Raw genomic sequence first — 24,504 nt, forward strand, 5'->3', positions numbered from 1 at the left:
TTTCAATATCACGATAAATATCGTGCCGTGGACTTTTTATCGCGATATTATCGTACCGTGAGTTTTTGGTGTCGTTACATCCCTAATTGTTAGTGCCAGCAGATCTGCCCTTTCGGCAAGCAATGTGGATAAGTTAATTTTTCTTAATAAAAAACATGAAAATACAATGACAAGCAACAGCGTTTCCGCCAAGGGGGCGTCTTGCCGTCATTTGACGCCCTTATTCAGCTCGGAACGCCCTGAACTCGAGCCTAGAGCGTCCAAAAAAATAAACAATTCGAGAGAAGGTCGAGAGTTGTTATCGCTTGAAATGACGAAAAGGAAAAAGGACTAGGAAATCCCTCTGTTGGAGGGGCAAACGATTCTAGTGGGATTATTTTCGCCGCCAGCAAAGCGTGTTCCTGTGACGGAAAGTGTACTGCCGGCTAGGGCTGCTCTATTATGGCAAAAATCATAATCTCTATTATTTGGGTCAATGATTGATATCACGATTATTAAAAACGATTATCCATTTACTTTGAAAACATCAATTTATTGGAGAAGAAAATGTGGACAGTATGTTTTTAACAGTTGATTACCCTGAACTTTAAGTAGAATTCAACTGAAAACCCCCCAAAAAAATAGTCACGTGACACGGGGTGGACGCCCTCTCAGCCCTGGTCTGGCGGAAACACTGACAAGCAAGCAAGTCCTAATGTCAAACTAGTACAGTACAGTTCAAGTACAGATTATTTCAGTTCATCTAAATGCTGCACCTTAATGTTTATTTTATTATATTTTGTATTTATTTTAGTGAATATTCACACTTTAATAATAATTAAAAACCCCAAACAAATATTTTATGTTTTGTGAGTACTAGTACAGTAAAGTTCAAATACAGATTATTTCAGTTCATCGAAACGCTGCATCTTAATGTTTATTTTATTTTATGTTGTATTTATTTGAGTGAATAATTTATTCACAGTTTAATAATAATTAAATCCCCCCAAAAAATATTTTATGTTTTGTTATTATTTTTTCTCCTGTACCGAAAACCTACCGAACCGAACCGTGACCTAAAACCGAGGTACGTACTGTACCGAACCGAAATGTTTGTGAACCGTTACACCCCTAGCAGAGCACACTCTCTGAAACTCCTTTGATGTGGAAAATGTAATTGGCATTACTGGACGCCTACCTAAATCAATGTGGGACTTTGGGATTACTGTATATGGGTCTGACTTTATCACAATAATGTTGATGGAGTTGGCTCCTGCCAATAGTCTTAAAGCAAACCGGAAGCACAGTCATACCCAGCTATCATTACATGGTTTTAAGAAATTATAAAAAAGTTTTGGTGTGCTACAAATTTGATGGAATAAATTGTCAACTGCACTTTCAAGTAAACAGGTTCCATCTCAAGAGTGGCATCGAAGCATCAGTCATCCCTGTGTGGGAGAATGACGGAGGACAAAATGCTATTTCAGGACAGACACTGACACAGACCAGCTTACTTAGCTCTGTTATTCAGTGGTGGTAAAGCAATTGACTTAACTTGTTTACCTCAAAGCTCCTGTGTTGTTTTCTTTTACGACTATTGTCTGCAGTCCTATTGACAGAAAACCTCAAATGATTGTCTAATTGTCTGTGATATGTTTTTTTGAATTAATCTTTTTAGCCATTGCCTGGTGATGAAATAAAAATAAAATCTGATGCAAAAGAAAGTTGCAAGGCCAGTACTAATAACAATATAGTCATTTATCCAGACTTTGAAATCCATTATAGTCTGTTATGTATTACTGCTGGTAGTGACAGTGTCATATTGCGACAACAATACTGTCCAACATGTAGCCTAGTGGCCTAATCTCCAACGCTATTTTCAGATTACAGGATGATGTAATACAGCGAGTAAAAAGCAAAGGCATGCTGTTTGTTTGTGTCTGTGTGTGCTTAGGAAGGAGAAAGGATGTGTGCACTTAAGGCTTTGCATGCATGTGAGTCAATTCTTGTGTGAGTTCTGTGAATGTGTGAAATCCTACAGCTCATCCAGATGTCAGGATATTTTGAGTGCCTGCTGAGCCAAAGCTGCTTTGATTCTTCTTCATTTTATTATCCACTTAAAGTGGTTGTGTTTAAATGTTACTATAATAGAAAAACATGAACACTTCCCTTCCCTCAGACAATGCTATTAATGTCATGTTGCTCCTGGCCAGTAATGTGACTGTGATAATCCGTCACCATTCTCCGCCAATCAGAAAACACATGATGCAACATTGAGGTGCCGTTTACACGAGAACAAAACGGGATGGATCCGCATAGTTTCTCTTGCGTATAGCCCTTTCATTTACACGAGGCCGTAACAAAACGATAGAAACGGACCCCACAAACGATAATGGGTCCCAAGGTGGATAGATTTGCAAACGAAACGCTCTGGGGGGTCAAACGAGTCCCTGTAATCGCCTCTATACGATAATTTCCTGAAAAAAATAACGATAGCGCCACCTCTCCCCGCCTCTGCTGCTCACTTCTGTAGCTAGTGCTACTGCTACTGACCATGCTACAGATGTTAGTGCAAAATCTACAGCTCCTCTACCACAACCATCAGCAACAAGTGGACATGGAGAATTACATGAACTACTACATGTTGCTAAATCCACCGCGGGGCATAAACAGAAGGGTAGCCATGGCAACATTGCTCCGGGTTCTTCTTCGCTGCTACAGACACGTCAAATGAAACGAATACGTGTGAACGGAAGACTTTTTTTGAAAACGCATACTGTGCATAAACGCAAACGTTCCCGTGTGAGCGGCACCTTACTGTTGACTGAGCATATGGGGATCTTTGCAGGAGGCTACTATTATTCAAATTATAGGTCAGGTTTAATGTTGGCATTACGTTGGTAGAGCTGCCTCAGCTGCATCTTTTGACATAACACACACACACTTACTGTGACACAGCATGCTAGTCAGTCGTTGCTTATTCCTTCAAAGAGCTCAAAGTGTGTTAGATGTTTACTGCCAGCTTTCTCTGATGTGTGTCATAAAGGTTAGAGTATCATCTCCCCTGCTTGGCTTTTGATGCATTGCCATAAACGTTGTGCCCTTACAGTAAAACAAACCGCAGAAGGAAATCATTTTGGCCCCAATGGGGAGAGAGTAGCTAGTTAATTTCACTACGAGATGAATGATTTCCCCCCTGAGACCATCCTCCCAAGTTCCTGTTCTGTTTGATGCATCTTCTTTTTACCTACGGCTTCATGACGCTTTAAACGAGGAATTTGAGAAGATCTGCTTTATTTTTCTGGGCCCGATGAAACAGTCGCCAAGCCGATTAATCGTCATCTCTATTCTTGCCTTCATTCATAAAATAAATAAACATAATCTATGTCGAAAAGAAGAGTGAAGATAAGAACAATCTGATCATAAAACTTGTTGTGTTTAAAGAGGCTTCTGTTGTGCTTTTTCGAGTTCTTAAGATTACAATTGACATAGCTTCTGAGAATCTGACTGATACAGTGGCCTATTTTTGGATAGAAAATAACCTTGAAACTCTTTCATCTCTGCTTATTCACAGTGTACTTCTATTACACCCCCCCCCCCCCCCCCCCTCCAGCACACTAAAGAAACTGCAAGCTTGACTGAATCTCAGTTCTGCTCTACAATCCTCCCCAGCATATTGTATCCTTGTGCAGATACACAGGAAAGGCCTCCAGATGCCTGATAACTATTTGAATGACACTTATGTATTTGACACAGTCATTAGTATTGACTAGCACATGAAGCGCTATCGATTGAGTCATTTGTAATGTAACTGTTTTGATTGCGCCTAATCAATATTAGGTTTGTTTGATTAGTGATGATGTCGTCTGAATTTGATTTAAACACCAGTGAGACCAGTGATAGAAAGTATTATGCATATACTCTACTGAATTGATTCTACAAACATACATAACCGTAGCCCGCAACCGCTGAGGGTGCAGATGGACCTTTACGGGTTGTTTTATAGAGGAAATGATGTAGCAAGTAATGAAAATGCTTGTGTTGGAAGAGGCCCTTTCCGTCTGTGTGCTGGCACTGCATCCGTCAGCCCTGATCCTGGCTGGCTGGCGGCAGAGCCAGAGCCACAGGCTGGTGTTTCCACTGCAGTGAGGAGCTGGCAGTGTGTGAATAAGAGACAAGCTGACCTCTGTACCTGGCTCTCTTTCATCATGTGTTGCCAATGGGACTGGGACTACATTGGTCTTTATGGACTAGTTCAACTTCCTGGACAGTGGGGTACAAAGCTCAGGCTTTCCCAGAATAAGTGGTGGCTGACAGTGGAAAAATGTATGTTTGTTCATCTGGATTTAAGTAACCAAAGTCTTGCCTTCACCCTGAATGGTGACATAAATGATCCTTTGCCGTTTATCAAATAGTATTTTTGCTTCTAATGCACTGTAGCTTTGAAAAAAAAACGATATTCATATGGTCATATTTTTTTATTTCTGAAGAGGTTGATATTCCCAATGCCTTATCTTTTTCAGCTGTCATTTTGCCTTTGAATGAACAGCTCAGTGGCTAATCATGAAGTGACTGCGTCTTTGCTTTGAAGCTTTATTCTCATGACTAGACCCGCGAAGCATATCAAATACACAACTTTCCATGTGGCATTCATGAGCTTGCATGGTCCATTTGAAGGTAGAACCAGTGTGTTCCCTAAAATGTTAACAAGATTTAATGTTGTGTTTATTCCTGATCGAGGTTATTTCTTGAATTGAATCTGTGTTGGCAGAAAGCACATATACTTTTTTGCTTTACCATTGTGGACCTCCAGCAAGCAAAGCAAGTTTCTGCACCCTTGCCCTGGGCAGCTATTGCAAACCACTGCTGCTTGGCTGGTAACGTATCATTTAGCAATTCTTTGCTGCAATCGATGTCTTTCATCCTCTGTTTTTAAGTCTTGCATTTAATAACTCTGACCTTTTTTAAAAGGCTGCTTGTGCTGCTAAATACAGTCACAGATATTCACAAAGGGCCCATCAAGACATTCCAGGAAGGACAGCTGAACTACAGCTGCCAGACAACATGAAATATCTCGCCCCCCTTAGGGTGAAAACTCACAACACATAAAGTTGAGCTGCTTTATTCATAGTAGGTAAACAAATGCCAAAAGTCAACTCTCACTTAGTTTCTAGGAAGCTATGGAAAACCAGTGGGCCTGCACAGTGAATCAAACTATCTGGCTTCTAAACAGTGTTCTATTGCCAAATGATTAGCTTGAATGACTCAGATTGTGTTCTTTTTCATAGTATTTAGGGATGAACTGGCTATATCCTGTGCCTGTCTGGAGCGATCTGTGCCACAGATGGGTCTACACACTTATTCTCAGAGTGTTTCCTGTTTTCCTTTGGAGGGTCCAGTGCTCTTCATATGTCCGGCAGCCTAATTCATTCCTTTGTTAATGCTAAATAGTTTTCTTAAAAATACTTATTTTTTATTATCCTTATTAGGGATGCTCCGATCGCCAATTTTGGGGCCGATCGCCGGAATCAGCATCGGCCGATACCGATCCGATAGAGTGGGCGGGGCCTATGGGGATCTTCCATTTAAAGTGATGTTTAAAACTCAGTTAATGGGTCTCTCTCTCTCTCTCTCTCTCTCTCTCACTCTCACTCTCACTCTCACTCTCACTCTCACTCTCACTCTCACTCTCTCTCACGCAGCTCACTGATCCAGTAATGAGTGACCCGACAGTGAAGAATACCTATATTTATAACTAGTTTAGCTTGTTCCAGAGGTAGATGAAATCGGCGGATCGATCGGAGCATCCCTAATCCTTATATATTTCTTAGTTTTACCTACTTTGTAACTTGTTTTTTAGATTGTTTGTTTTCGCACCACCAAATACCAAAACATATTCCTTGTACAGTATGTGTAAACTTACCTGGCAATACACTTGATTCTGATTCTATAGTCCTGTGTATTGGCTTATGAGCATGATCTTCTTTAATTAACTGATTTGTTTCTCTCTCTTTTGTGGACAGAATGAAGATGCCTGAGGCTGGGAGGTAGAGCCCCCCACCAGAGAGAGCTTGTTCCAGGGCTGGGGCTGGACCCAGAGACCCCTGCCTGGGGGTTGCAGGGCCCTACAGCCCCGTGTGAGTCTGGACTATGGGGGATGGAGGAGTCGGTGCAACTGGAGGAGATGGGGTGAACAAGTCCCATGTCCTGTTCGACAAGTTTGTCCAGGGGACCACGTTCAAGGGCACGCTCAAGGCCTTCCAGGACCTCTGTGACCATCTGGAAGTCAGGCCTGGCGAGTACAGGATCTTCTATCACAAGCTCAAGTCCAAACTCAACTACTGGAAGGCCAAGGCACTCTGGGCAAAGTTAGATAAGCGGGCTTTTCAAAAGGAGTATAAGAAAGGCCGTGCCTGTGCCAACTCAAAGGTAAGCCCAGATCATCACAAACTGCATGCCTAGTTTGAAGGTGACTTTGCTTCTTGGTGGTGTCATTTCAGTGAGAGCTAAATGTGGTGCTTGTTGTTAAATAATCATGTAATGTGATGCTCATGGTTGCTATTAAAGTTTTAAAAGGTTTAAAGTGTATCTGACCGCCAATCAGCAGCTGTATTTGTTGTTGTTAAAAAGTTGAATTGAAAGACTAGTGCGTCTTTGAACTGTGCTCTAAAAATAAAGCTAATTTAATCAACCAACTAATATAATTTCCTTTTAAGATGAATACAGTTTGTAACTTAGCTTAGCTTATGCCATGCTATCTAAATGTAGCTAGGCTTATGTTATCTTTGCTCATGTTAGCGTACAGTATGTTATGTTATCTTAAGTTGTCTGGTTTTATCCTTCATAAGTCAAGCTAATTAAATTAGCTATTTTGTCATATTTTAGCTTGACTTATCTTTAATTAATTAAGCTTTGCCCTAGCTTTCGGACATTGACAGTTTTAATAGGTGGGCCCATGACCATTTTCCAATCCACGCAAAATTGAGTTGCAATGGATTTTCTTTCTTAAATTTAAATGAGGTGCATGTAAAGCATCAACATAGACCAATCAAGCGTGCTTATTTTGTTAATAGCATGTTAATAACTACAGCTTGATTTCACTCTCATACATTTGTATTCTCTTTGCGTGTTGCAAAACAGGTAATGCTTTTTTGGGTTTCCAGCCTGTTGTGAAAGATGGACAGTGGATCTGCTGTTCCATGTCAATGGTTGAAATCTTTCTCAGGGCTCGTCTATAACATGTGTTTCTCTCTGTATGCAGTGTGTAATCATTGGTGCGGGGCCATGTGGCCTACGTACAGCCATCGAGCTGGCCTTCCTGGGGGCCAAAGTGGTGCTGCTAGAGAAGAGAGATGCCTTCTCTCGGAACAATGTGCTGCATCTCTGGCCCTTCACCATCCAGGACCTCAGGGGCCTCGGGGCCAAGAAGTTCTATGGAAAGTTCTGTGCTGGTGCTATCGATCATATCAGTGAGTTTTGTCGTGCTATTGTTTTCTAACACTACCTATATGATGTATATGATTTATTTGCTTGGATAAAGAGTTTGATGTGCTTAAGTGATGCATATTTGGGTTTTGTAGGTCAATCTTTTCTCTCCTTCTTTGTACTGTAATAAAGGTATTCGTCAGCTTCAGTTGATTCTGCTCAAAGTGGCTCTTCTGCTGGGCATTGAGATCCATGTCAACGTGGAATTCAAGAGTCTCATTGAGCCCCCAGAAGATCAAGAAACTGAAAGTAAGTGAGTCATAAGCTGAATGACAAGAAGAAGAAAAATGAATGGAAACAGAACATGTGTTCCATCAGGGAGCTATCTGTCAGAGACTTTAAGCTGGCTCTGTTGATGGATTTCTGCCTGATTACACATCTTGTGTGTTTTCTCAGGGATAGGCTGGAGGGCCGAGGTCCACCCCAGGACACACCCTGTCAACGAACTCGAGTTTGATGTCATCATTGGAGCAGATGGAAGGAGAAACACGCTACCAGGCAAGTCTGCATGTACTGACTGGAAGAAATACATCGCAGGTTTTTGCCTTGACTAAACCAGGCTCGTTTTCTAAGCTGACTTGGTTTTCAGTCAGAACGATTATGATCTCACTTGTGTACAGCTGTGGTCGGCTGCATGACCTCACTCCGATCCTCACGTATGAATGAACATTTGTGCACATTTGTGTATGCGTGTGTTTGTTTGTGTCTGGCTGCTACGTCCAAAGAGAATTCCTGACAGCTCTCCCTGCAGAGAATAATAGGAATTGTTGAATTGGCTGTCTGTTTCCTCTATGAGTGTTGGGGCCTCATGCCACACTGGCAGCAGGAACCCCTGTGGAGCAGAGTACCGTGACCTCTCCCCGTACTACTGAGAGCTGCATCAATGAAGGGAAGCAGCAGGCTCCCTCTGGGATAGCCATGAACTGCAATCACATGGCTTGAAAAACAACAATACTGTTTATGTTGTCATGATACAGAACATCTGGATGCATTTACAGTGTGCATTTACAGGGTTTAATATGTCGTAAAAGCAAACATAATCACAGTGGTGGTCCCGGTATTAAACGGGCCCCGGGGCTGAATTATTAAAGACCGTGGTACCGTTAAGCTCCGACGTTATCGGTCTTTTTATCGGTACTGGAGACATTTAAAACATATGTCGTATGTATCATTGCTTTAGTGTCGCCAACTCCGTTTCTAATATGCAAAATATGTGCAAAATGCGTCTGAGTATTTTTAGTATTTTCGATCTTTTCAATCCAGTCGAGAGATCTCTCTCTCCCCCCCGCCTGCTTGCACACGCACGCACGCACGCATTGTTGTTTCTGAAATTGAAGTGAAATATTATGTATTTAATTTAAATAATATTATGTATTTAATTTAAATAAAAAGCAATGTTAGTTTTGTTCACAATTTGTTTAGTTAGTTTACCTTATTCTTTTTTCTCCAAAAGAACCGATAAAAGTAGTGGTTGGTTTCTCATTTTTTGTTTAATATTGGTACAATGCAGGTCTGATTTCTGACCTTTGAATCTGTTTCCTCCAGGGTTTCGGCGTAAGGAGTTCCGGGGCAAGCTGGCAATTGCCATCACTGCAAACTTCATCAACAGGAACACCTCAGCGGAGGCAAAGGTCGAGGAGATTAGCGGGGTGGCCTTTATTTTCAACCAGAAGTTCTTTCAAGACCTCAGAGAATCCACAGGTTTGTCACATACAGAAAATGTCAAGATACAAAAAATGGGGACTTGGTGTACAAAGGCCTTAACCTCTTAAGCCCGATTGCCCCCGCTGGCGGGGGAAAACACAACAATATTGCACGAAACTGTGTCTCAGGGCTTCTTTACATTTAACAACCTAGTAATGTGTCATTGCCACTTAACGGGAAGAAAGTCAGCTAATTGACGATATGAACCATTTTTAGCTAAACAAAACACAAGGGTAACACCAAGCCTCTGAATTAGCACTAAGCGAAAAAAAAAAAAGCGAAAAAAACTTTAGCACATAACTCGCGGTAGCGATATGTTATACTTACGACAGCGAAAGCCAGGAAAGACAACACACAACTTCACTTTACAGGGCCAAAACGGCAAATATGTCTTACCTTTGCTGTTTTCTGATAAAAAGTTGTCTTCAATGGCATTAAAACGCTGCTGAAGGTTAATCCAATTGTGTCACTTTGAAATGATTACTGATAAAACCATCATCATATTTATGGCAATAAATGTATTTTTCATATAGTGTGCAAGGGAGCTTCCGGTTTTAGGCATGCTGCATGCGCTTCACTCTCACTCACCAATGGTAATGTTTAGATGGATTTAGGAACCGATTCTGTGGGGGAAAATGTGAAATCATAGACATGGACACAGCAATACAACAATGGGAGCTGCTGGAATTACTGGTGAAACAGAAAAAAGGAAAACTGAGGACATAATCTGTCCTTGGAACACATCGGTCCTTGGACCACATTTCTGAATTTGTCAGTTTATCCAATTAAAATGCTTAACATTGGTTTGATGCCAAGCCTGCCAGGGTTTATTGCTGACATGACAATGTCTCTGGGGCTTTGTGCTCCGAGTCGTCTAATTGCTCCTCTAGTGACGACATGACAGTCAGCTCTGGCATTAAGGAAAGCAATTGTTTTTGGGATAAACAATACGTCTTTCTCTTTTTAGGTGTTGACCTGGAAAACATTGTCTACTACAAGGATGACACGCACTACTTTGTGATGACTGCCAAAAAACGGAGCCTGATGGAGAAAGGAGTCATTCTGCATGTGAGTCATCAAAGCCAAGCTCTGTGTGTGTCTTTGTCTGATTTTGTGTGTGTGTATCCGTGTCTGTGTGTCTTAGTGACAATTATTGGATCTCATTATATCCCCTGTAGTATATATAACAGCTGCATGCCCGTAAAGGCTGTCTAAATCAGAAGTCTGTCCCTCTATTGCCTTTTTTTCTCCCTCTCTTTCATTTTTCCAGTCTTTTATTCTCGCTCTGTTTCTGCCCAGCATAGGCCTAATGGTCCAACCAAGCCAAAAGTGTTTAGGAAACAAATCAAGCACAGTTACTGAGTGTTCCTGTCCTCACTGTACACAGTAGGTTCCTTTCTCTGGCCATTTCCCACAGGAAACAGGAAATAATTTTTTTACATCAATGTCTGAAGGTGTGCTTTGTTTGGGTTGTGTCTCCAAAAGTATTTCACATTAACATTTTTGCAAACCACATCTGTCCAACTTTAGATGAACATGTGAGTCTGTTTGTGCATTTTCATGGTTAGCTGATGACATTAATGATGTTTAGGTACACACTGTAGTCTGAAGCCTGAGGGTATTTGGAGGACGCAGGCACGTGTTAATGAAAAGCAATCATTTACCGGCAGAGGAGCTTCTGGAAAGTCCTTTTTTAATACTAAGTAATAGCCAGATCCTTTTTATAGCAATGCAATTGACTCATTCCTGCCCCTTGGAGAGGGATAAAGGAAGGGTGGAGGGGGCGACTGAGGGGCGGTGTTACCACACAGTTCAAGGGTTTCAACTGCAAATTAGAAATCCACCCTCAATCATTTCTTCCACTACCCTGCCCTGCCTCTCACCCACCATCACCACAGTCAGCCCGGTATTGGACAACCCGGGAGCCTGAAGGTGGAAGAATGTGCGTCTCACCGCCCTCTGTGAAAACATGTCACTTAGAAAGCATGCAGTGATTTGATGCTACATGTTGGAGAGACTTGTGAACTGCACGATTCATTCCAATGCAAGTGCTCTTTCTAGTGCTGTGTGTTAAAGGGGCTGTCAAGTTTAAATTACTCCTTAGTTTACACAATGTCACTACTGCTAAATGTGATTTATCCTGGTCACAAAACATATTAAACTGTCTTTTGAAATGTCATGGGGGGGGGGGGGGGGGGTTGCTACTGTCAAGTCGCCGGAGCCTCCTAGTTGGGGCTACTGCGGAGCGCACAAAGCAGATTTTCACGCTAACGAATGATCACTTGTTCTTCAGGGCAGGGAAGGCTACGCAGTACGTAGGCTACTATCCCGCAGCTGCTGCCTCTCTGTTGGACTCCGGTACTGCACATTACTCACGAGACGTTGTAAAAAAGAAAAAGAAAAAATGAGTGGGGGGCCAATGCACTAACCACTCCACCAGCGCCACAGCGCGTGCCGGAGGAGAATGTCTAGCGCGCCAGATTTGGCGCGCGGGCCGCCAGTTGATGTTCGACTTCTAAATCTTTGAGACTATTACCGTAATATTGTGTTAGATGTGTCAGATAATTATTAGAACTCTACAGACCCAGCCATTAGTTACATTGACTACAAATAAACGTTGATAAATGTATAAGTTATAATTTTCTAAATAGCTTCCCTTTATTAAGTGGTCACATAGTAAGTGCAATAACACACAATACTAGATTTGGCTTTTTTTTATAGATTTTGTATGAAGCTGCCAACAAAATATGTTTATATGCTTATTAGTAGGTCATTATTAGTTTGAGGACTCTTGCTACTTCCTTGAACTGCTGATTGTGTAAGTTGTAACTCACCACAGTTCTCGTTACATCTCATAGACCCTCCAGAAACACGTGATCAAAAATCCTTGATTATGCGGGCTAAATCCTTGATTATGCGGGCTAAAATCCTTGATTATGCGATTAAACATGCAGGGTTTTTATGTGATTTTATGCGGTGAAATTGCGGGAAGTTGCGAAAAAGAATAGATTTTTTTTTAAATATTGGGCTGTCTTATTTATTCTCTCTCACACACAACCTGCCACTAACGTTAAACCCCTTTCCTATTCAATTAAACACATCCAATGTTTATTTATTATAATAGCAATTGGGCTATTTTAATCACTCTCTCTCTCTCTCTCACACACACACACACACACACACACACACACACACACACACACACACACACACACACACACACACACACACACACACACACACACACACACACACACACACACACACTTCTCCGCCTCATACTGTTTTCATTTACTCGTTCATTATCTGACCAGCTTCAATCTTGTAGGCTACTCACTTCGTTTTCTTGGTTGATGCCTCGGTGAACGTGAGTTGCTTGGCTTTCTTGTCCGCAGCAGCAGAAAGCATTTTCGAATATTTGAATGAATCAAAGTGGGTCGTCACCGTCGACTTTCTCTTATGCTCCAACACACAGTTGCACGGGGTGCAGAATAGTTTCCCCCCACTTTCGTGCAAGTCATCGGGGTACTGCTTTGCCCGGTCTTTAGCAGAAATGTTCGTCGGTAAATGAGATGGATCAGATTTTTTCATATTGGTGTTTTCACTCTCGTGTGAGTTCCACACGTTCACTCTACGGTGTTGTTTACCTTCTGTGATGCGCGAGCTGATGACGTCACGTCATCATCATCATCACTACTTCAAGTCAAGACGAGTTAACTTTTTTTTTTAAACTTTGTGTGGAAAAATGCGGGGATTAGGCGGCCTTTTCATACATATACGGCCTTTAAAAAATCTGTGCCATTTTGCTGATTATGCGGTAAATTCTGCAAACGCAGAATCGCGGTTTTTTCTGGAGGGTCTAATCTCAGTTTTTATTAGTTTTCATATAGCTTCTAATCTCATGCTTCTCTTGCAGGACTATGCGGACACGGAGATGCTGCTGTCCAGAGCTAACGTGGACCAGGCTGCCCTGCTGTCTTACGCCTGTGAGGCCGCCGACTTCTCAACCAACCACCAGCTGCCCACACTGGACTTTGCCATCAACCACTACGGCCAGCCCGACGTAGCTATGTTCGACTTCACCTGCATGTACGCTTCAGAGAACGCCGCCATGGTGCGCCAACGCAACGGCCACGCGCTTCTGACGGGGCTCGTGGGCGACAGCCTGTTGGAGGTGGAGTTTTTTTAAAGCTTTCCATAGCCGCGTTCACACCGGAGTACTTTTCCCACTTTAGTTCCGATATAGTTCCGAAATGTCGCGTTCACACCAAAAAGAGCCGGAACTAAAATTAGTTCATGAGAACCTTTTCACTCCCTTTTCCGACTCTCCTGCGGCTCTCTTGTGAGAAAAGAGCTATATTTCTGATTGGCTGGGCGGATTGCAAACCACGCCCCGTAAAACTCAAAAAAAGTGTTGTGAAGCCACCATTTTATTATCCTCGCATTAGCATTATTAGCATTAACATTAGCCCAGCGCAGAAACGCAGAGAGACTAACTTATGGCAACACAAAATAAAACATGGGAGCGGTGGAGATGAGGAGGTGTCGGCGTTCTGGCGATTTATTCGGAAGGCTTCAGTAGAAGCTGCTGGGACTCCCAGCAGCTTCTACTGAAGCCAGTCCCCAACAACCGGGGACTTCCGGCCGGGGATTTTGGGTGGTAGTATACGGCGTGAAGTTGTTTGCGGCCTGCCAGTAAACCCAAAGCAGAAGAAGAAGAAGTGACTTCAGCGGCTTCATTTGCCTAATCCACCCCCAGGGACTTATTCCGGTGTGAACGCGATCTGTACTTAGTTCATCAGAACTAAAGAGTTCTGATGAACTAATTTCTCATGAACCTTTGTGGGAAAAGTACTGCGGTGTGAAAGCTTCTCATGAGACCAGTTTGCTCTTCCACACGTGTGATGTTTATGCTGTTCTTCAAAGGTCCCATAGTCGGGATGTTTGGATTATCAAGCAGGTCTAGGTGCTATATATATTCTATTCTCATTTTCGGTAAAAGATCTGTCAGGACTTCTGTAATGTTGTGATGTCAAAACTATACTATATATACATAGAAAGTGCTGCTGCAGTCATTACCCTTGCTGCAATGGCGATGCATAGAACCCAAGAGCTCAATACTTAAGACCCAGAAACACTGACCAATCAGAGCAGACTCGGCTAATCCAGGAGGAGGTACTGAAAGAGACAGTTGCTAAAACTGAGCGTTTCAGAAAGAGGTATACAGGTATATTCAGAAAGAAATTATTAGTAAAAATATGTGTTTTTTCAAACATAAAAGCACGTAAACATGTTTTTAGTAGGAAACCTTAATACAAGTATGAAGCTGAAATGTAGCATAATAGGTCCCCTTTGAATCTTGTTTCACAGGCAGAGCTCTACCTCTTTTTGTTATTATTATATCTGCAGTTCTTCTGTGGCCATATTTGGTTGTTGAATTTGATGTTGATGTTTCTCCAGCCCTTCTGGCCCATGGGCACTGGTATCGCCCGAGGATTCCTGGCAGCCATGGACTCCGGCTGGATGGTGAAGAGCTGGGCTCAGGGAAAAACTCCACTCGAAGTTCTAGCTGAGAGGTAAGGGTGTTGAAACACTGAAACACATACCATATTCTTGTACTTTACACACATGCATGCACAGCCACACAAGCATAATATCTCTCCTCTAACACACCCTTTTATCTCTAAGTGCTTTACTTGGAAATGTGCCTGTACTGTATGTGATTTCAAGCACCAGTCCCACCGCTGCTAGTACTAATGGGATAAGAGGCTCTGAATGGAATGTGATTGTACTGTAGTGTGCCGTTTGATAACAATGACAATGTGTACATTATTTATACTACACTTATTTTGTTGTTTTCCTCTTTGCTTTAGGGAAAGTATATATCGTATCCTGCCTCAAACCACGCCAGAAAACATCAGTAAGAACTTCAGTCATTACAGCGTGGATCCAACCACACGTTACCCCAACATTAGCCTTAACTTCCTCAAGCCAAGCCAGGTTAGTACAACAAATCTCAGCTGCCATATTTGAAAAGCAATACAAAAAACACATGTTATCTTCATGGAATTCAATATTTTGGAATTGCAGATATGTAATACAATGTGTTTTTTCCCCAGGTGAGGCACTTCTGCGACACAGGGGAGGCCAGGGAAATGTGCATCGAAACGGAGAATGTGATCAACTCGTCGACACCCAAGTTGGCCAGGAATGGTTCGTATCTATTACATGCTCTAAAAAAAACAATATAAACTTTTTTGTAGTTACAAAATACATTTTTCAATATGCTGACTGATCAGTTTAGGATGTTGCTGCAATCACTGTTGCTGAAATGTAACAATGAACTATTTCCACTCTAGACAATTGTCTGCTTGACAAGCAGCTGCAAGGTAACACAAAGTCCGAATGCATGGTGTTGCTTTTCAGGGACTCCTAATAGCTTTAACAGTTTGAAAGTCTACCGGCTGAGTACTCATGAATTAATCATGTTAAAATTAGTAGTGGAATGATGGAACTCCTGGATGGACTGATGCAGCCGCTTAGAATTTCTGTGTGTACTAACTGGGTCCTTGACATTTCGCTTTGACCTCCCCTTTTATTTTGTTTGTACATTTTTAGCTGAATTTTATTTGTTTTCCTGTAAGTTCTGCATCCTATCCAAACCTCTAATTTGCATCCCTCCATTTCTCATGGTTAAATAATAATACTTCCTCATTGGCTGGTTAAAACTGGTACTAACATGGTTCATGACGCCATGGATGACAACATTTTATGATCCTTTGCTCAGCCTTGCCTGACCAAGGCTATGAGTTTGGCCAGCTATAAATGTGTAGTGCTTCCCAGAAACAGTTTATATTTCTTTCCATGTTCAAGCTGCTGTGGACCATAAAGCCTTACAATTTCTCTTTCTGCCAAACCAGAATCAATAGCTAGATCCAGTAAGCTGCTGAACTGGTGCCAGAGACAAACGGAGGGATACAGGAATGTTAAAGTAACGGACCTTACGATGTCTTGGAAGAGCGGTCTGGCTCTGTGCGCCCTCATTGACAGATACAGACCGGACCTCATGTGAGTATCTGAAAGAAATACATACAAAACCATGAATGATCCATCTGAACTCATACTCTGTCATATCGGTTTGCAAGACAATAACTTTTAAAATGCTTGTTTTCTTAATTGGGTCTGGATCACTCATCGCTATGCTAACATTGTAGCATCTCAATTAACACTCACACTAAAGTCTTCTTAATAAGGCATAAATATGGCATTGAAATTATTGCTTTTACAGATATATTAACATTCTTTGTAAATATATAAACTCACCGGCATTTAAGATGTTTATAGTTGATGACAGGAGCCCACACAAAAACGTTTTCCCCTATTTCTGGACTAGCAACATCAGGATGTTGTCAAATGCTGATAGGCTTTTGCAGCACAGTGTCACCCATATGTTGCTGTATTAAACGCAGCGTTCCTATACCACACCATAAAGAGCAGTGATTAATACAGATGGAAAATTAGTTTTGCAATAAAACATTGCCTCTTCAAGGCATATCTCTCGATGGAAAGAATGAAAGGGTTAAAACTGCCGCAGTGCCTGGAATGACCAGCCTGCTGTGTTTATGCATGTTTATCGGTTGCAGATAATGTTTATTGTCTGTTTGGGACCTTGGTTTTGAGTTGTGCATCACCGTAAATGAGGTGACAGCTACGAGCCATTTTGGCCTCTTGGGTAATTTAAGGGAGCCCTCCTCATGCCCCCCCCCCCCCCCCCCACACACAGAAACACAACACAACAAACAACACATTCCCCATCTGCATTGCCTAATGTAGTTTATTACCCTCTAGAGGCTATATTGCTATTAACATTAGAAGCTATTAGTGTCTCTGCCCTGCTTGACCTTTACCAAGTAGTGCAGCAGTTGTGCTCTGCTGCCTTTGATAGGCCAGATGATGGGAGGAGGAGGAGGGAGGGGTGGGGGGAAGAGGTGTGGAGCTACCTTGGGAAAACTGCGTTCACGTGTACGCATGTAGAAGACGAACGATAAACAGTGATTCAGTGGAGAGTAAGCTCTGTGGTCGCTGGGAGGTTTTGATGCTTTTAAATGGACTGTATGTGCAGTGCAGATGTATTGATGACTCAGCTTAATGGTATTTTCAACTGCAGTATAATGACATTTACAGTAATGCTTTCCACAACATGGACAGTATCCTGTTGTCAGAAAGGCTTCCTGATTAGTATGTAATGCAGGCTCAATGTCAGTTAATTGATATCTAAAGCTGCTTTGGAGGAAAATATGGATTTGCTGCCTCTTCGCTAACTTTGCTAATTCATCAATAACTGAGACAGATATTTGATACCTTCATTTATTGATTTGTGTGCAAGATGATCATCAATCATATGCTATTTCAAAGAAATTGTATGCAAACCTTCATTTCAAACTAGTAAAACATCAATCATGATGTTTGGGATATTTTTAAGAAATGAAAACTGCAATAATAACATTAATTTATAATATATCAAATGTGTGCAATGTAAATTGGGGAGCTCATAGTGTCTTACCACGTCATTTCTGCGATTTCTCTCAACTCTATGGAGTTTTAAAGTTTCTGCCAGCTCATTGTTTTTGTATTACAACCCACGACTGCTTTGTTTGAATCTCACGCTCATAGCATTGTTTCTTTCCATCCACACCAGGCAGATGTTTACAGAAACAACCAACCATTACCTCTCAGACATACAGAGTTAGCAATAAGCACAGTGGAGCATTTTGCAGCTAGACATCCAGATATATCCCTGAGGAGGTGGTAGCCGCAAAACAGGGCTCAAGGATGAGTGAATGTTGCACTTACATTAGTCAAATAAATAATGAATGATAATGTGCCTATATGTTTGTCGCATGTGTAAATATGGTGCTAACACGTTTGCTCTTGACATAATGGTGATGTCAGCTTGTTTCTGCTTCACTCAATGGGACAAAATAATCACACCATAGTTCGCCAAAAGTATACCTTAATTGCTCTTTCTTTACGTTATCACAACACAATATATATGATGTAATGCAGTTATGTTGTTCAAGTATTTTCAACTTTCAATCACAATACAGTAGGTCAGGTTTTAATATAGCAATCAATGGAGAATCGTAAAGCTAATGTCTTGAGCTGAAATCATTTAACAATTCATTAATTGTTGAATTATTTTTTCGGCAACATTGCAGACAAGACTATTTGAAGTATCTCAAACATGGAGATACCCTTTTTTTTATCTGTTTCATATCATATTAAACTACACAGGGTTCTTACGGTCATTAAAAACCTGGAAATGTAACTAAAGTTGCATCAAATATAATTTATGTTTTATCTAATCGCCGAAATAGTAATACTATAATGATAATAAATACTGTATAGTATAGTAATGAAACGTAAAATGGCATTTAACTGTCGAGGTTGTTTTAGATAGACACAACATGTTTCATATGCAGACCTTATTTTCCGGTTCCATGTTAAAATAAACCATTTTCAGAGGTACCGCTGAGAAAGAGTAATGTTTTTGGTCATGGGAAATGAGGTAAAGGTCATGGAGAAGTCATTGAAAATCATTGGTGAAAAAGTGCATGAACCCTGACTACATGTATTTTGGTTTTCGATGAACCAGATATTTACCATTTTGGTTTTATTATAAAAACAAGTGTTAAGTTCAGGCTTGAAAAAAATCCCATATTTCCATTCTCTCACAGAAGAAACATTATTAATTGCTAAACATGAATTTAATCTTCTTGAGATCGCACAAACAATCCCATTCAGCTGTGGTCTGTGAAGCGTGTTTGTGTGTATTCATGTTACATTTACATAGATTTATCATTTATTTAAAAACTAATCCTTATTTGTTTACGACTTACTTTGCAGTTTGCACCATATCTTCATGATTGCGTTCACTCTCCTGTCCCATCTAGTTCTCAATGTTTGCCTCTTCCTCCCGCCCTCAGTGACTTTGTTTCCCTGGATGAGCGCGACCAGGAGAAGAACAACCAGTTGGGTTTCGACGTGGCGGAGAGGGAGTTCGGCATCTCGCCCTGCATGACTGGCAAAGAGATGTCCTCTGTGGTGGAGCCAGACAAGCTCTCCATGGTCATGTATCTCAGCCAGTTCTATGAGATGTTTAAGGACACAGTGCCACCCGGAGGTGAGAGGAGGCAATACACTGCAGCTGCTGCTTCTGTATTGTGGTTATTGGACTTGTCTGTTATTACATACGTTTCATCTTCTGACAGAGGCTTTGAAAACTTAAGTACCCATAACACCGAGAGGATTTAAAGCTCTTAATGTTTTTGCCTTTGTGGATTTATTTTCAGATAACCACAACATGAGTCCTGAGGAGAAGGCAGCCCTGATATCCAGCACCAAATCCCCCATCTCCTTCCTTAGCAAACTGGGTCAGAGCATAGCAATATCGAGAAAACGAAATCCCAAGGTCAGTGTCTGAGGACAATCTCGTCAAAAAGATGTTCCCACGCAACTTAACTGCATTCTAAATTATGTTTTGAGAGAAATGTATTTTCTCCGGATTACAGTCACAGTTTTGAAAATACAGTACATTTAAGAACAAGCATGCAACAAAACTACTTAAAAGAAGTCCAGGATGTTGCTTAAATTAAGTACCTTTTGTTATATTATTTCAATTACTGATGTAAAATGCGAAGATAAGTCAATGATGATTTATTAGTTTAACACGGCACACAAACTACTGTCCTGTGACCGCCACAACCGCAATTTAAGAGAATATACATTTCCCTTAATCTTTAATTGACAATGCAGTAATGTTCTATTTGACTGCTGAATAAATGCCTGCAAGCAACCCTTGATTTGACCTTAAAAAGTCATTACTTCATTGTTGTAGTATGGAGTAAAAAATAACTCATGTCATGACGTATCACCAACAGGACAAAAAGGAGAAGGATGTGGATAGTTTGGGGAAGAGAAGGAAAACCAGCCAGTCTGAAGACGTGAGTACTTCTGACAACAGCACGTCTCAAATATTGAGATTGCGATTTTTGGTTGGAGCACACCATCTGACCAGAACATTGTAATCAATCCCAGTAGACTGTCAGCAACAAGATTTCTACTTTCTCACAGGAGGAGGTATCCAGGTCCGGTCGCAACGACAGGCCTTCAGTCCCAGCTGTCGTGATAGAGAGAAAAATGGAGTCCTGCGCTTCGGGGAACCAAAACAAAGTCAAAGTCATGGCCACCCAGCTGCTGGCCAAGTTTGAGGAGAACGCTCCACAGCCTTCAGGACTCAAACGACAGGTATGGAAGAAATCATGTGGCTCTTTTTCTGGTGTAACAGATGGCAACAAGAAATATGTAGTCAAACCTTTTGATTACTTTTGCATTGTGGTTTGTTTTTCCCCCACAATGAATATTTTCATGAACATGTAGGTCTCTCGCTGTGTGACAGGGCCTCTGGTCTCATGATTGAAGAGCTGTAGGCCACTGTATTAATGAGCTGAGCTCCAGAATGCTAATGTTTGTCGGGCTGGGTATTGTTCCTGTGTCATGTAGGCGGCCTCGAAATGCTGACTGGGCCTGGATGGCTCGGCTGAATGGGTTTGCAGAGCTTTGGTTTACTTGCCACTGAGAGTGGGAGGGAGGAGTGGGCCAAAGGGAACACTAGAGAGTATTGTTGATGGAGAGAAAGAAACTCTCCACTGTTGAGGAAATGTCTTGTTACTGTATGTCTTGGAATAGCCTGGATTTGACGTTTTGTTTTAAATATAAGAATATCTTTGTATTGCTTTGGCTAGGTGAAGTCTTTTAAATTCATCAATGAAATACCTGATTATGTTTACTTAAACGCCATAAAGGTCATTTTCTACTGTAACAAAAAGCCAGAGTTTGGTGGCATTGTAAAGAAGAATGGGATCATTGGAAAATGTTTTAAATTTGGGCGGAGAATTATTCGCATGGATTCACATACAACATTTGAATTTAGACAGGTTGTAGGGAATGTGTTGCCACTAGAGGCCACTCAAATTGCCCTTTTACTTGATAAAAAAAATAAGGATTTATTTAGGTGTGAAATTAAAACCTTTTGAAAGTTGCTTGGATATGACTCCAAATATATATGACAGTCCTTGTTGTTTTAATGCAAAATCTTACATACCTTTTTAAAAGTATCACATCTCTGAGCTCAGTGGGAAAGACTTTCTAAATGCTGAATAGTGGAGCAGTTGCTGTTTATTCACACATTTGTATATTTCCTCTTTTCCATCTATTTTTGATGTACATTCTGCATGGTATTTATTTACTGTGTGCAGTGTTATAAATATCCCCTTACTCTCTCAGCATGATCTTCTCATGACTGTCATTTCCTTATCTGTTCCTTATATTTTTTCCCATCTTCTGTGACTCCATCCGCCCTTGATTCACTTCCTTCCTTCTGTTTCTCTCTCCTGGATTACACCTCCCGTCATGGACCATTTCATGATGCCTTGCATGGTTATTCGGGGCTTCTTACTGGCCTCTCTTGCTGTCACTCATCATTATCTGACCTCAAAGGGGGACTCTCTGCCCAATCTGGACCAACTTTTGCCCACTAGCCCACCCCAAAGCCCTGTGAATGAGCCAGTGCGCCTGGCGCCTGTCCCAGCATGGAGAAAGGTAAAGAGTAGAAACGCACCGCCTCGTTACCATAGAGACTAACCACTAGACTGACCTTCTAACCATATGTCCCTGTGGAGTGTCGTAGTGGGACAGCTGATTTGTGCTAGCCTTTTAGTCCGTGCCTCCCTTTCTCTCTACATATTGTGCAGTTCTCAGATTTGTAGGAGTAGCTCTTTTCGTGTGGTTAACAAGTGTTTTAACCAATCAAACCGCTGTATATGTGTGTTTCTGTGTGCGTGAGAGATACACAATAGTTTTTCAGCTTCATGGTTTATCGTTGCTTCTCCTGTCCTGGATCAGAGACGCACTCAGCAGCAGCAGCAGCTGAGCATTCGCTACAAACAAATGATCAAGGGTCAGCCCAACAGAGGGGAGCAGGTACGGTTAGCCTAGCTGGCCTGGTAGTCCTCCAACTCCTGCCACATCCCATTAAGTCCAATTCAACCCCCTTTTGGGGCGGTTTTGGCGCAGTGGTTAGAGCGTTGGTCATCAGATAAAGGGGCGTTGGTGAACTCCAGTTCGAATCCCACCTCTGCCGCCACTGCGTCAGGCCGTTGTGTCCTTGGTCAAGACACTTTACCCGCATTTGCTCCTGTGGGTAATGTCCACAGTAATGACTCTTATATGTCTAATATGTGTAATGTGTATTTGTAAAGCGCTTTGAGCACCTGTAAAAGCGCTCTAATAAAAAATGTAATCCATTATTATTATTATTATTAGATGGAAAATAATTGGCCTTCCTATCAAGAAGCAAGGGGAAGGGAAGGTAGCTTCACTAATCCAGACAACTGTTACTCTGTATTTATTTTACAGTGGAACACACCCACTGAGAACCAAATGAGCCCAAAGTAGGTCAATCAGCAAAATGTTCGGATGGTGTCATGACTCCAAAACATTGTCAATAACTGAACGAACCATGTGTTTTTAAATCTTATATTAAACATTATTCTCCTATTTATTGTAACCAATTCATATTTGAAGGCAAAGACCAGTGAGAGTCAGTCCGATGCTGGGTTTAGGATGAAGGAAGGGTTCAGGTTAAAAGTACAGCCATAATAATTACCCAATGCATGTTAAAAGAATGCAAACAGACAGGTTGTATTTTGGGCTTTATATTCATAGGATTATATTATCTATGCTAGCCAAAATATCCTGTTGTTTCTGTCCCACAAACCCGTTTTGTTGTGTTAAATGTAACTTTAAGTTATTGAATTACTCCGAGCCCTTCTGGCAATGCACATTGTATGCCGCTGCTGCAGCCCTGTTATGGATTTAAAAATAAAAGGCCTTATCTTTTGTCAACAAAAGTTAAAATAACATATGTTAGTCTGTTTTTGTCAACAATATTGCATGTAGTTATTACCACAATTACTTTTTGACTAAGTTATGGGGAAGTTGTAGTCATAGATTTAATTTAATAAAATGAATACTGTTTAAAAAAACTGTAGTTTTGCTCTGTAGATTTCTTCTAAACAAACAACATTTTTTTCATAACATTTTCTTCACCAAATAGCTTATTGTGTATCCTGGAAGTGTAACAAACCTGTTACAGTTCTTTACAGATCAAATGTTGTTGAAGATCTTTTATGGCTTTTGATTTAAAATCTACATTCTGGAGTGTTCGTCATCCCTACATCTTGCTGGTGTGCTTTGCAAGTGGCCAATTGTTGATTGAGTGAATCATTTGAAAAAAGTGACCAGATAAAGAAAACAGAATAGTCTGTATCTATGATGTCTACCTTCCACCTCTTTCTTGTTGCTTTTTCTGCCACTTTTCTATGACCTCCAGTTCAACTTTCCCTGCTACTGCCCTCAACCTTTAAAAGTAGATAGAATTATGTTTTTTTTTTTGTTAGACACCAACCCGAATCGTAGATGTGTAAAAATGCTCTTTACTGAGAAATATGATCCACTCCTCCAGCCTCAGTAGAAGGCCGTCTGTAGCCAGCAGGCCTGTCTGGTTGTCTTCTTGCTTTACTGCTCTCTCATGCGTATACTCAGTCATCACAGTGAAGTGCCAGCACCACTTTTCTCCTGCTGATGCTTAGAAAGTTGTATTTTTTGGTCTCGTCTCTAGATTAGGCATGCACCTCACCGACATTGATTTGAAGCTTCAAACTCTCCTCTTTAAAGGGATTTTAATTCACTGCTGTTCTTAAATGTCTTCTCATTGCACGGTAATTCTCTAGCTGCAGAGTGAATTAGCTCGGAGTCAATTGTAAAGACTGGAATAATCTTCATAATCCTTAAACACTTCTCTACACTAAGTGTATAGGATATCATTTTTATGCCACTCTTATGTTCAGTGTTAATTATTTATATTGGAGAAGTTTCCATATACTAGAATATAAACGTTTTAAATTGTGAATAATTAAAAGTTAATGGATTCCCTCTTGTGGATAGTTTTTTCTGTCCACAAGAAGGACAGTAAAACATTTTTTTGACTATGTTTATCTGCCAAATACAATGTGTGGGTGGTCTGTTTTACTTTGTGTGTCCAGCATTATTAAAGCTGCCTTGAGTGGGAGCCCACGCTAATTCTATTAACCCAATGGATTGCTAAGTTTGTGCTGACTGACGCAAATATCCTTGCATATAATTTTACCTCTGAGTTCTACAAGCTTTTAAAAGCATTATGATTTATTAGCCTACTGTGACTTAGAACAATAAGGA

General features: G+C 41.1%; 1 protein-coding gene across 33 annotated transcripts in view; it reads left to right on the plus strand.

Moving 5' to 3' along the window:
• Positions 1-24,504, plus strand: part of mical3a (microtubule associated monooxygenase, calponin and LIM domain containing 3a) — a 102,828-nt gene that overhangs the window by 44,133 nt on the left and 34,191 nt on the right. For 19 of the 33 annotated variants that reach the window (XM_079681759.1, XM_079681770.1, XM_079681748.1 and 16 more), the window contains 17 exons: positions 6,003-6,408; positions 7,241-7,448; positions 7,597-7,713; positions 7,861-7,962; positions 9,010-9,165; positions 10,136-10,236; positions 13,085-13,342; positions 14,629-14,744; positions 15,042-15,168; positions 15,288-15,381; positions 15,528-15,557; positions 16,089-16,236; positions 19,155-19,351; positions 19,521-19,639; positions 20,109-20,171; positions 20,302-20,475; positions 21,727-21,828. In XM_079681759.1, the coding sequence (XP_079537885.1) occupies positions 6,130-6,408; positions 7,241-7,448; positions 7,597-7,713; positions 7,861-7,962; positions 9,010-9,165; positions 10,136-10,236; positions 13,085-13,342; positions 14,629-14,744; positions 15,042-15,168; positions 15,288-15,381; positions 15,528-15,557; positions 16,089-16,236; positions 19,155-19,351; positions 19,521-19,639; positions 20,109-20,171; positions 20,302-20,475; positions 21,727-21,828 (2,391 nt within the window). In that variant the 5' untranslated portion in view covers positions 6,003-6,129. The remainder of the gene's footprint in view (positions 1-6,002; positions 6,409-7,240; positions 7,449-7,596; positions 7,714-7,860; positions 7,963-9,009; positions 9,166-10,135; positions 10,237-13,084; positions 13,343-14,628; positions 14,745-15,041; positions 15,169-15,287; positions 15,382-15,527; positions 15,558-16,088; positions 16,237-19,154; positions 19,352-19,520; positions 19,640-20,108; positions 20,172-20,301; positions 20,476-21,726; positions 21,829-24,504) is intronic. The other 14 variants (XM_079681775.1, XM_079681764.1, XM_079681772.1 and 11 more) reach the window with 3 other exon arrangements.

This window comes from Notothenia rossii (assembly GCF_949606895.1).
Source record: "Notothenia rossii genome assembly, chromosome: 5".
Lineage (NCBI taxonomy): Eukaryota > Metazoa > Chordata > Actinopteri > Perciformes > Nototheniidae > Notothenia > Notothenia rossii.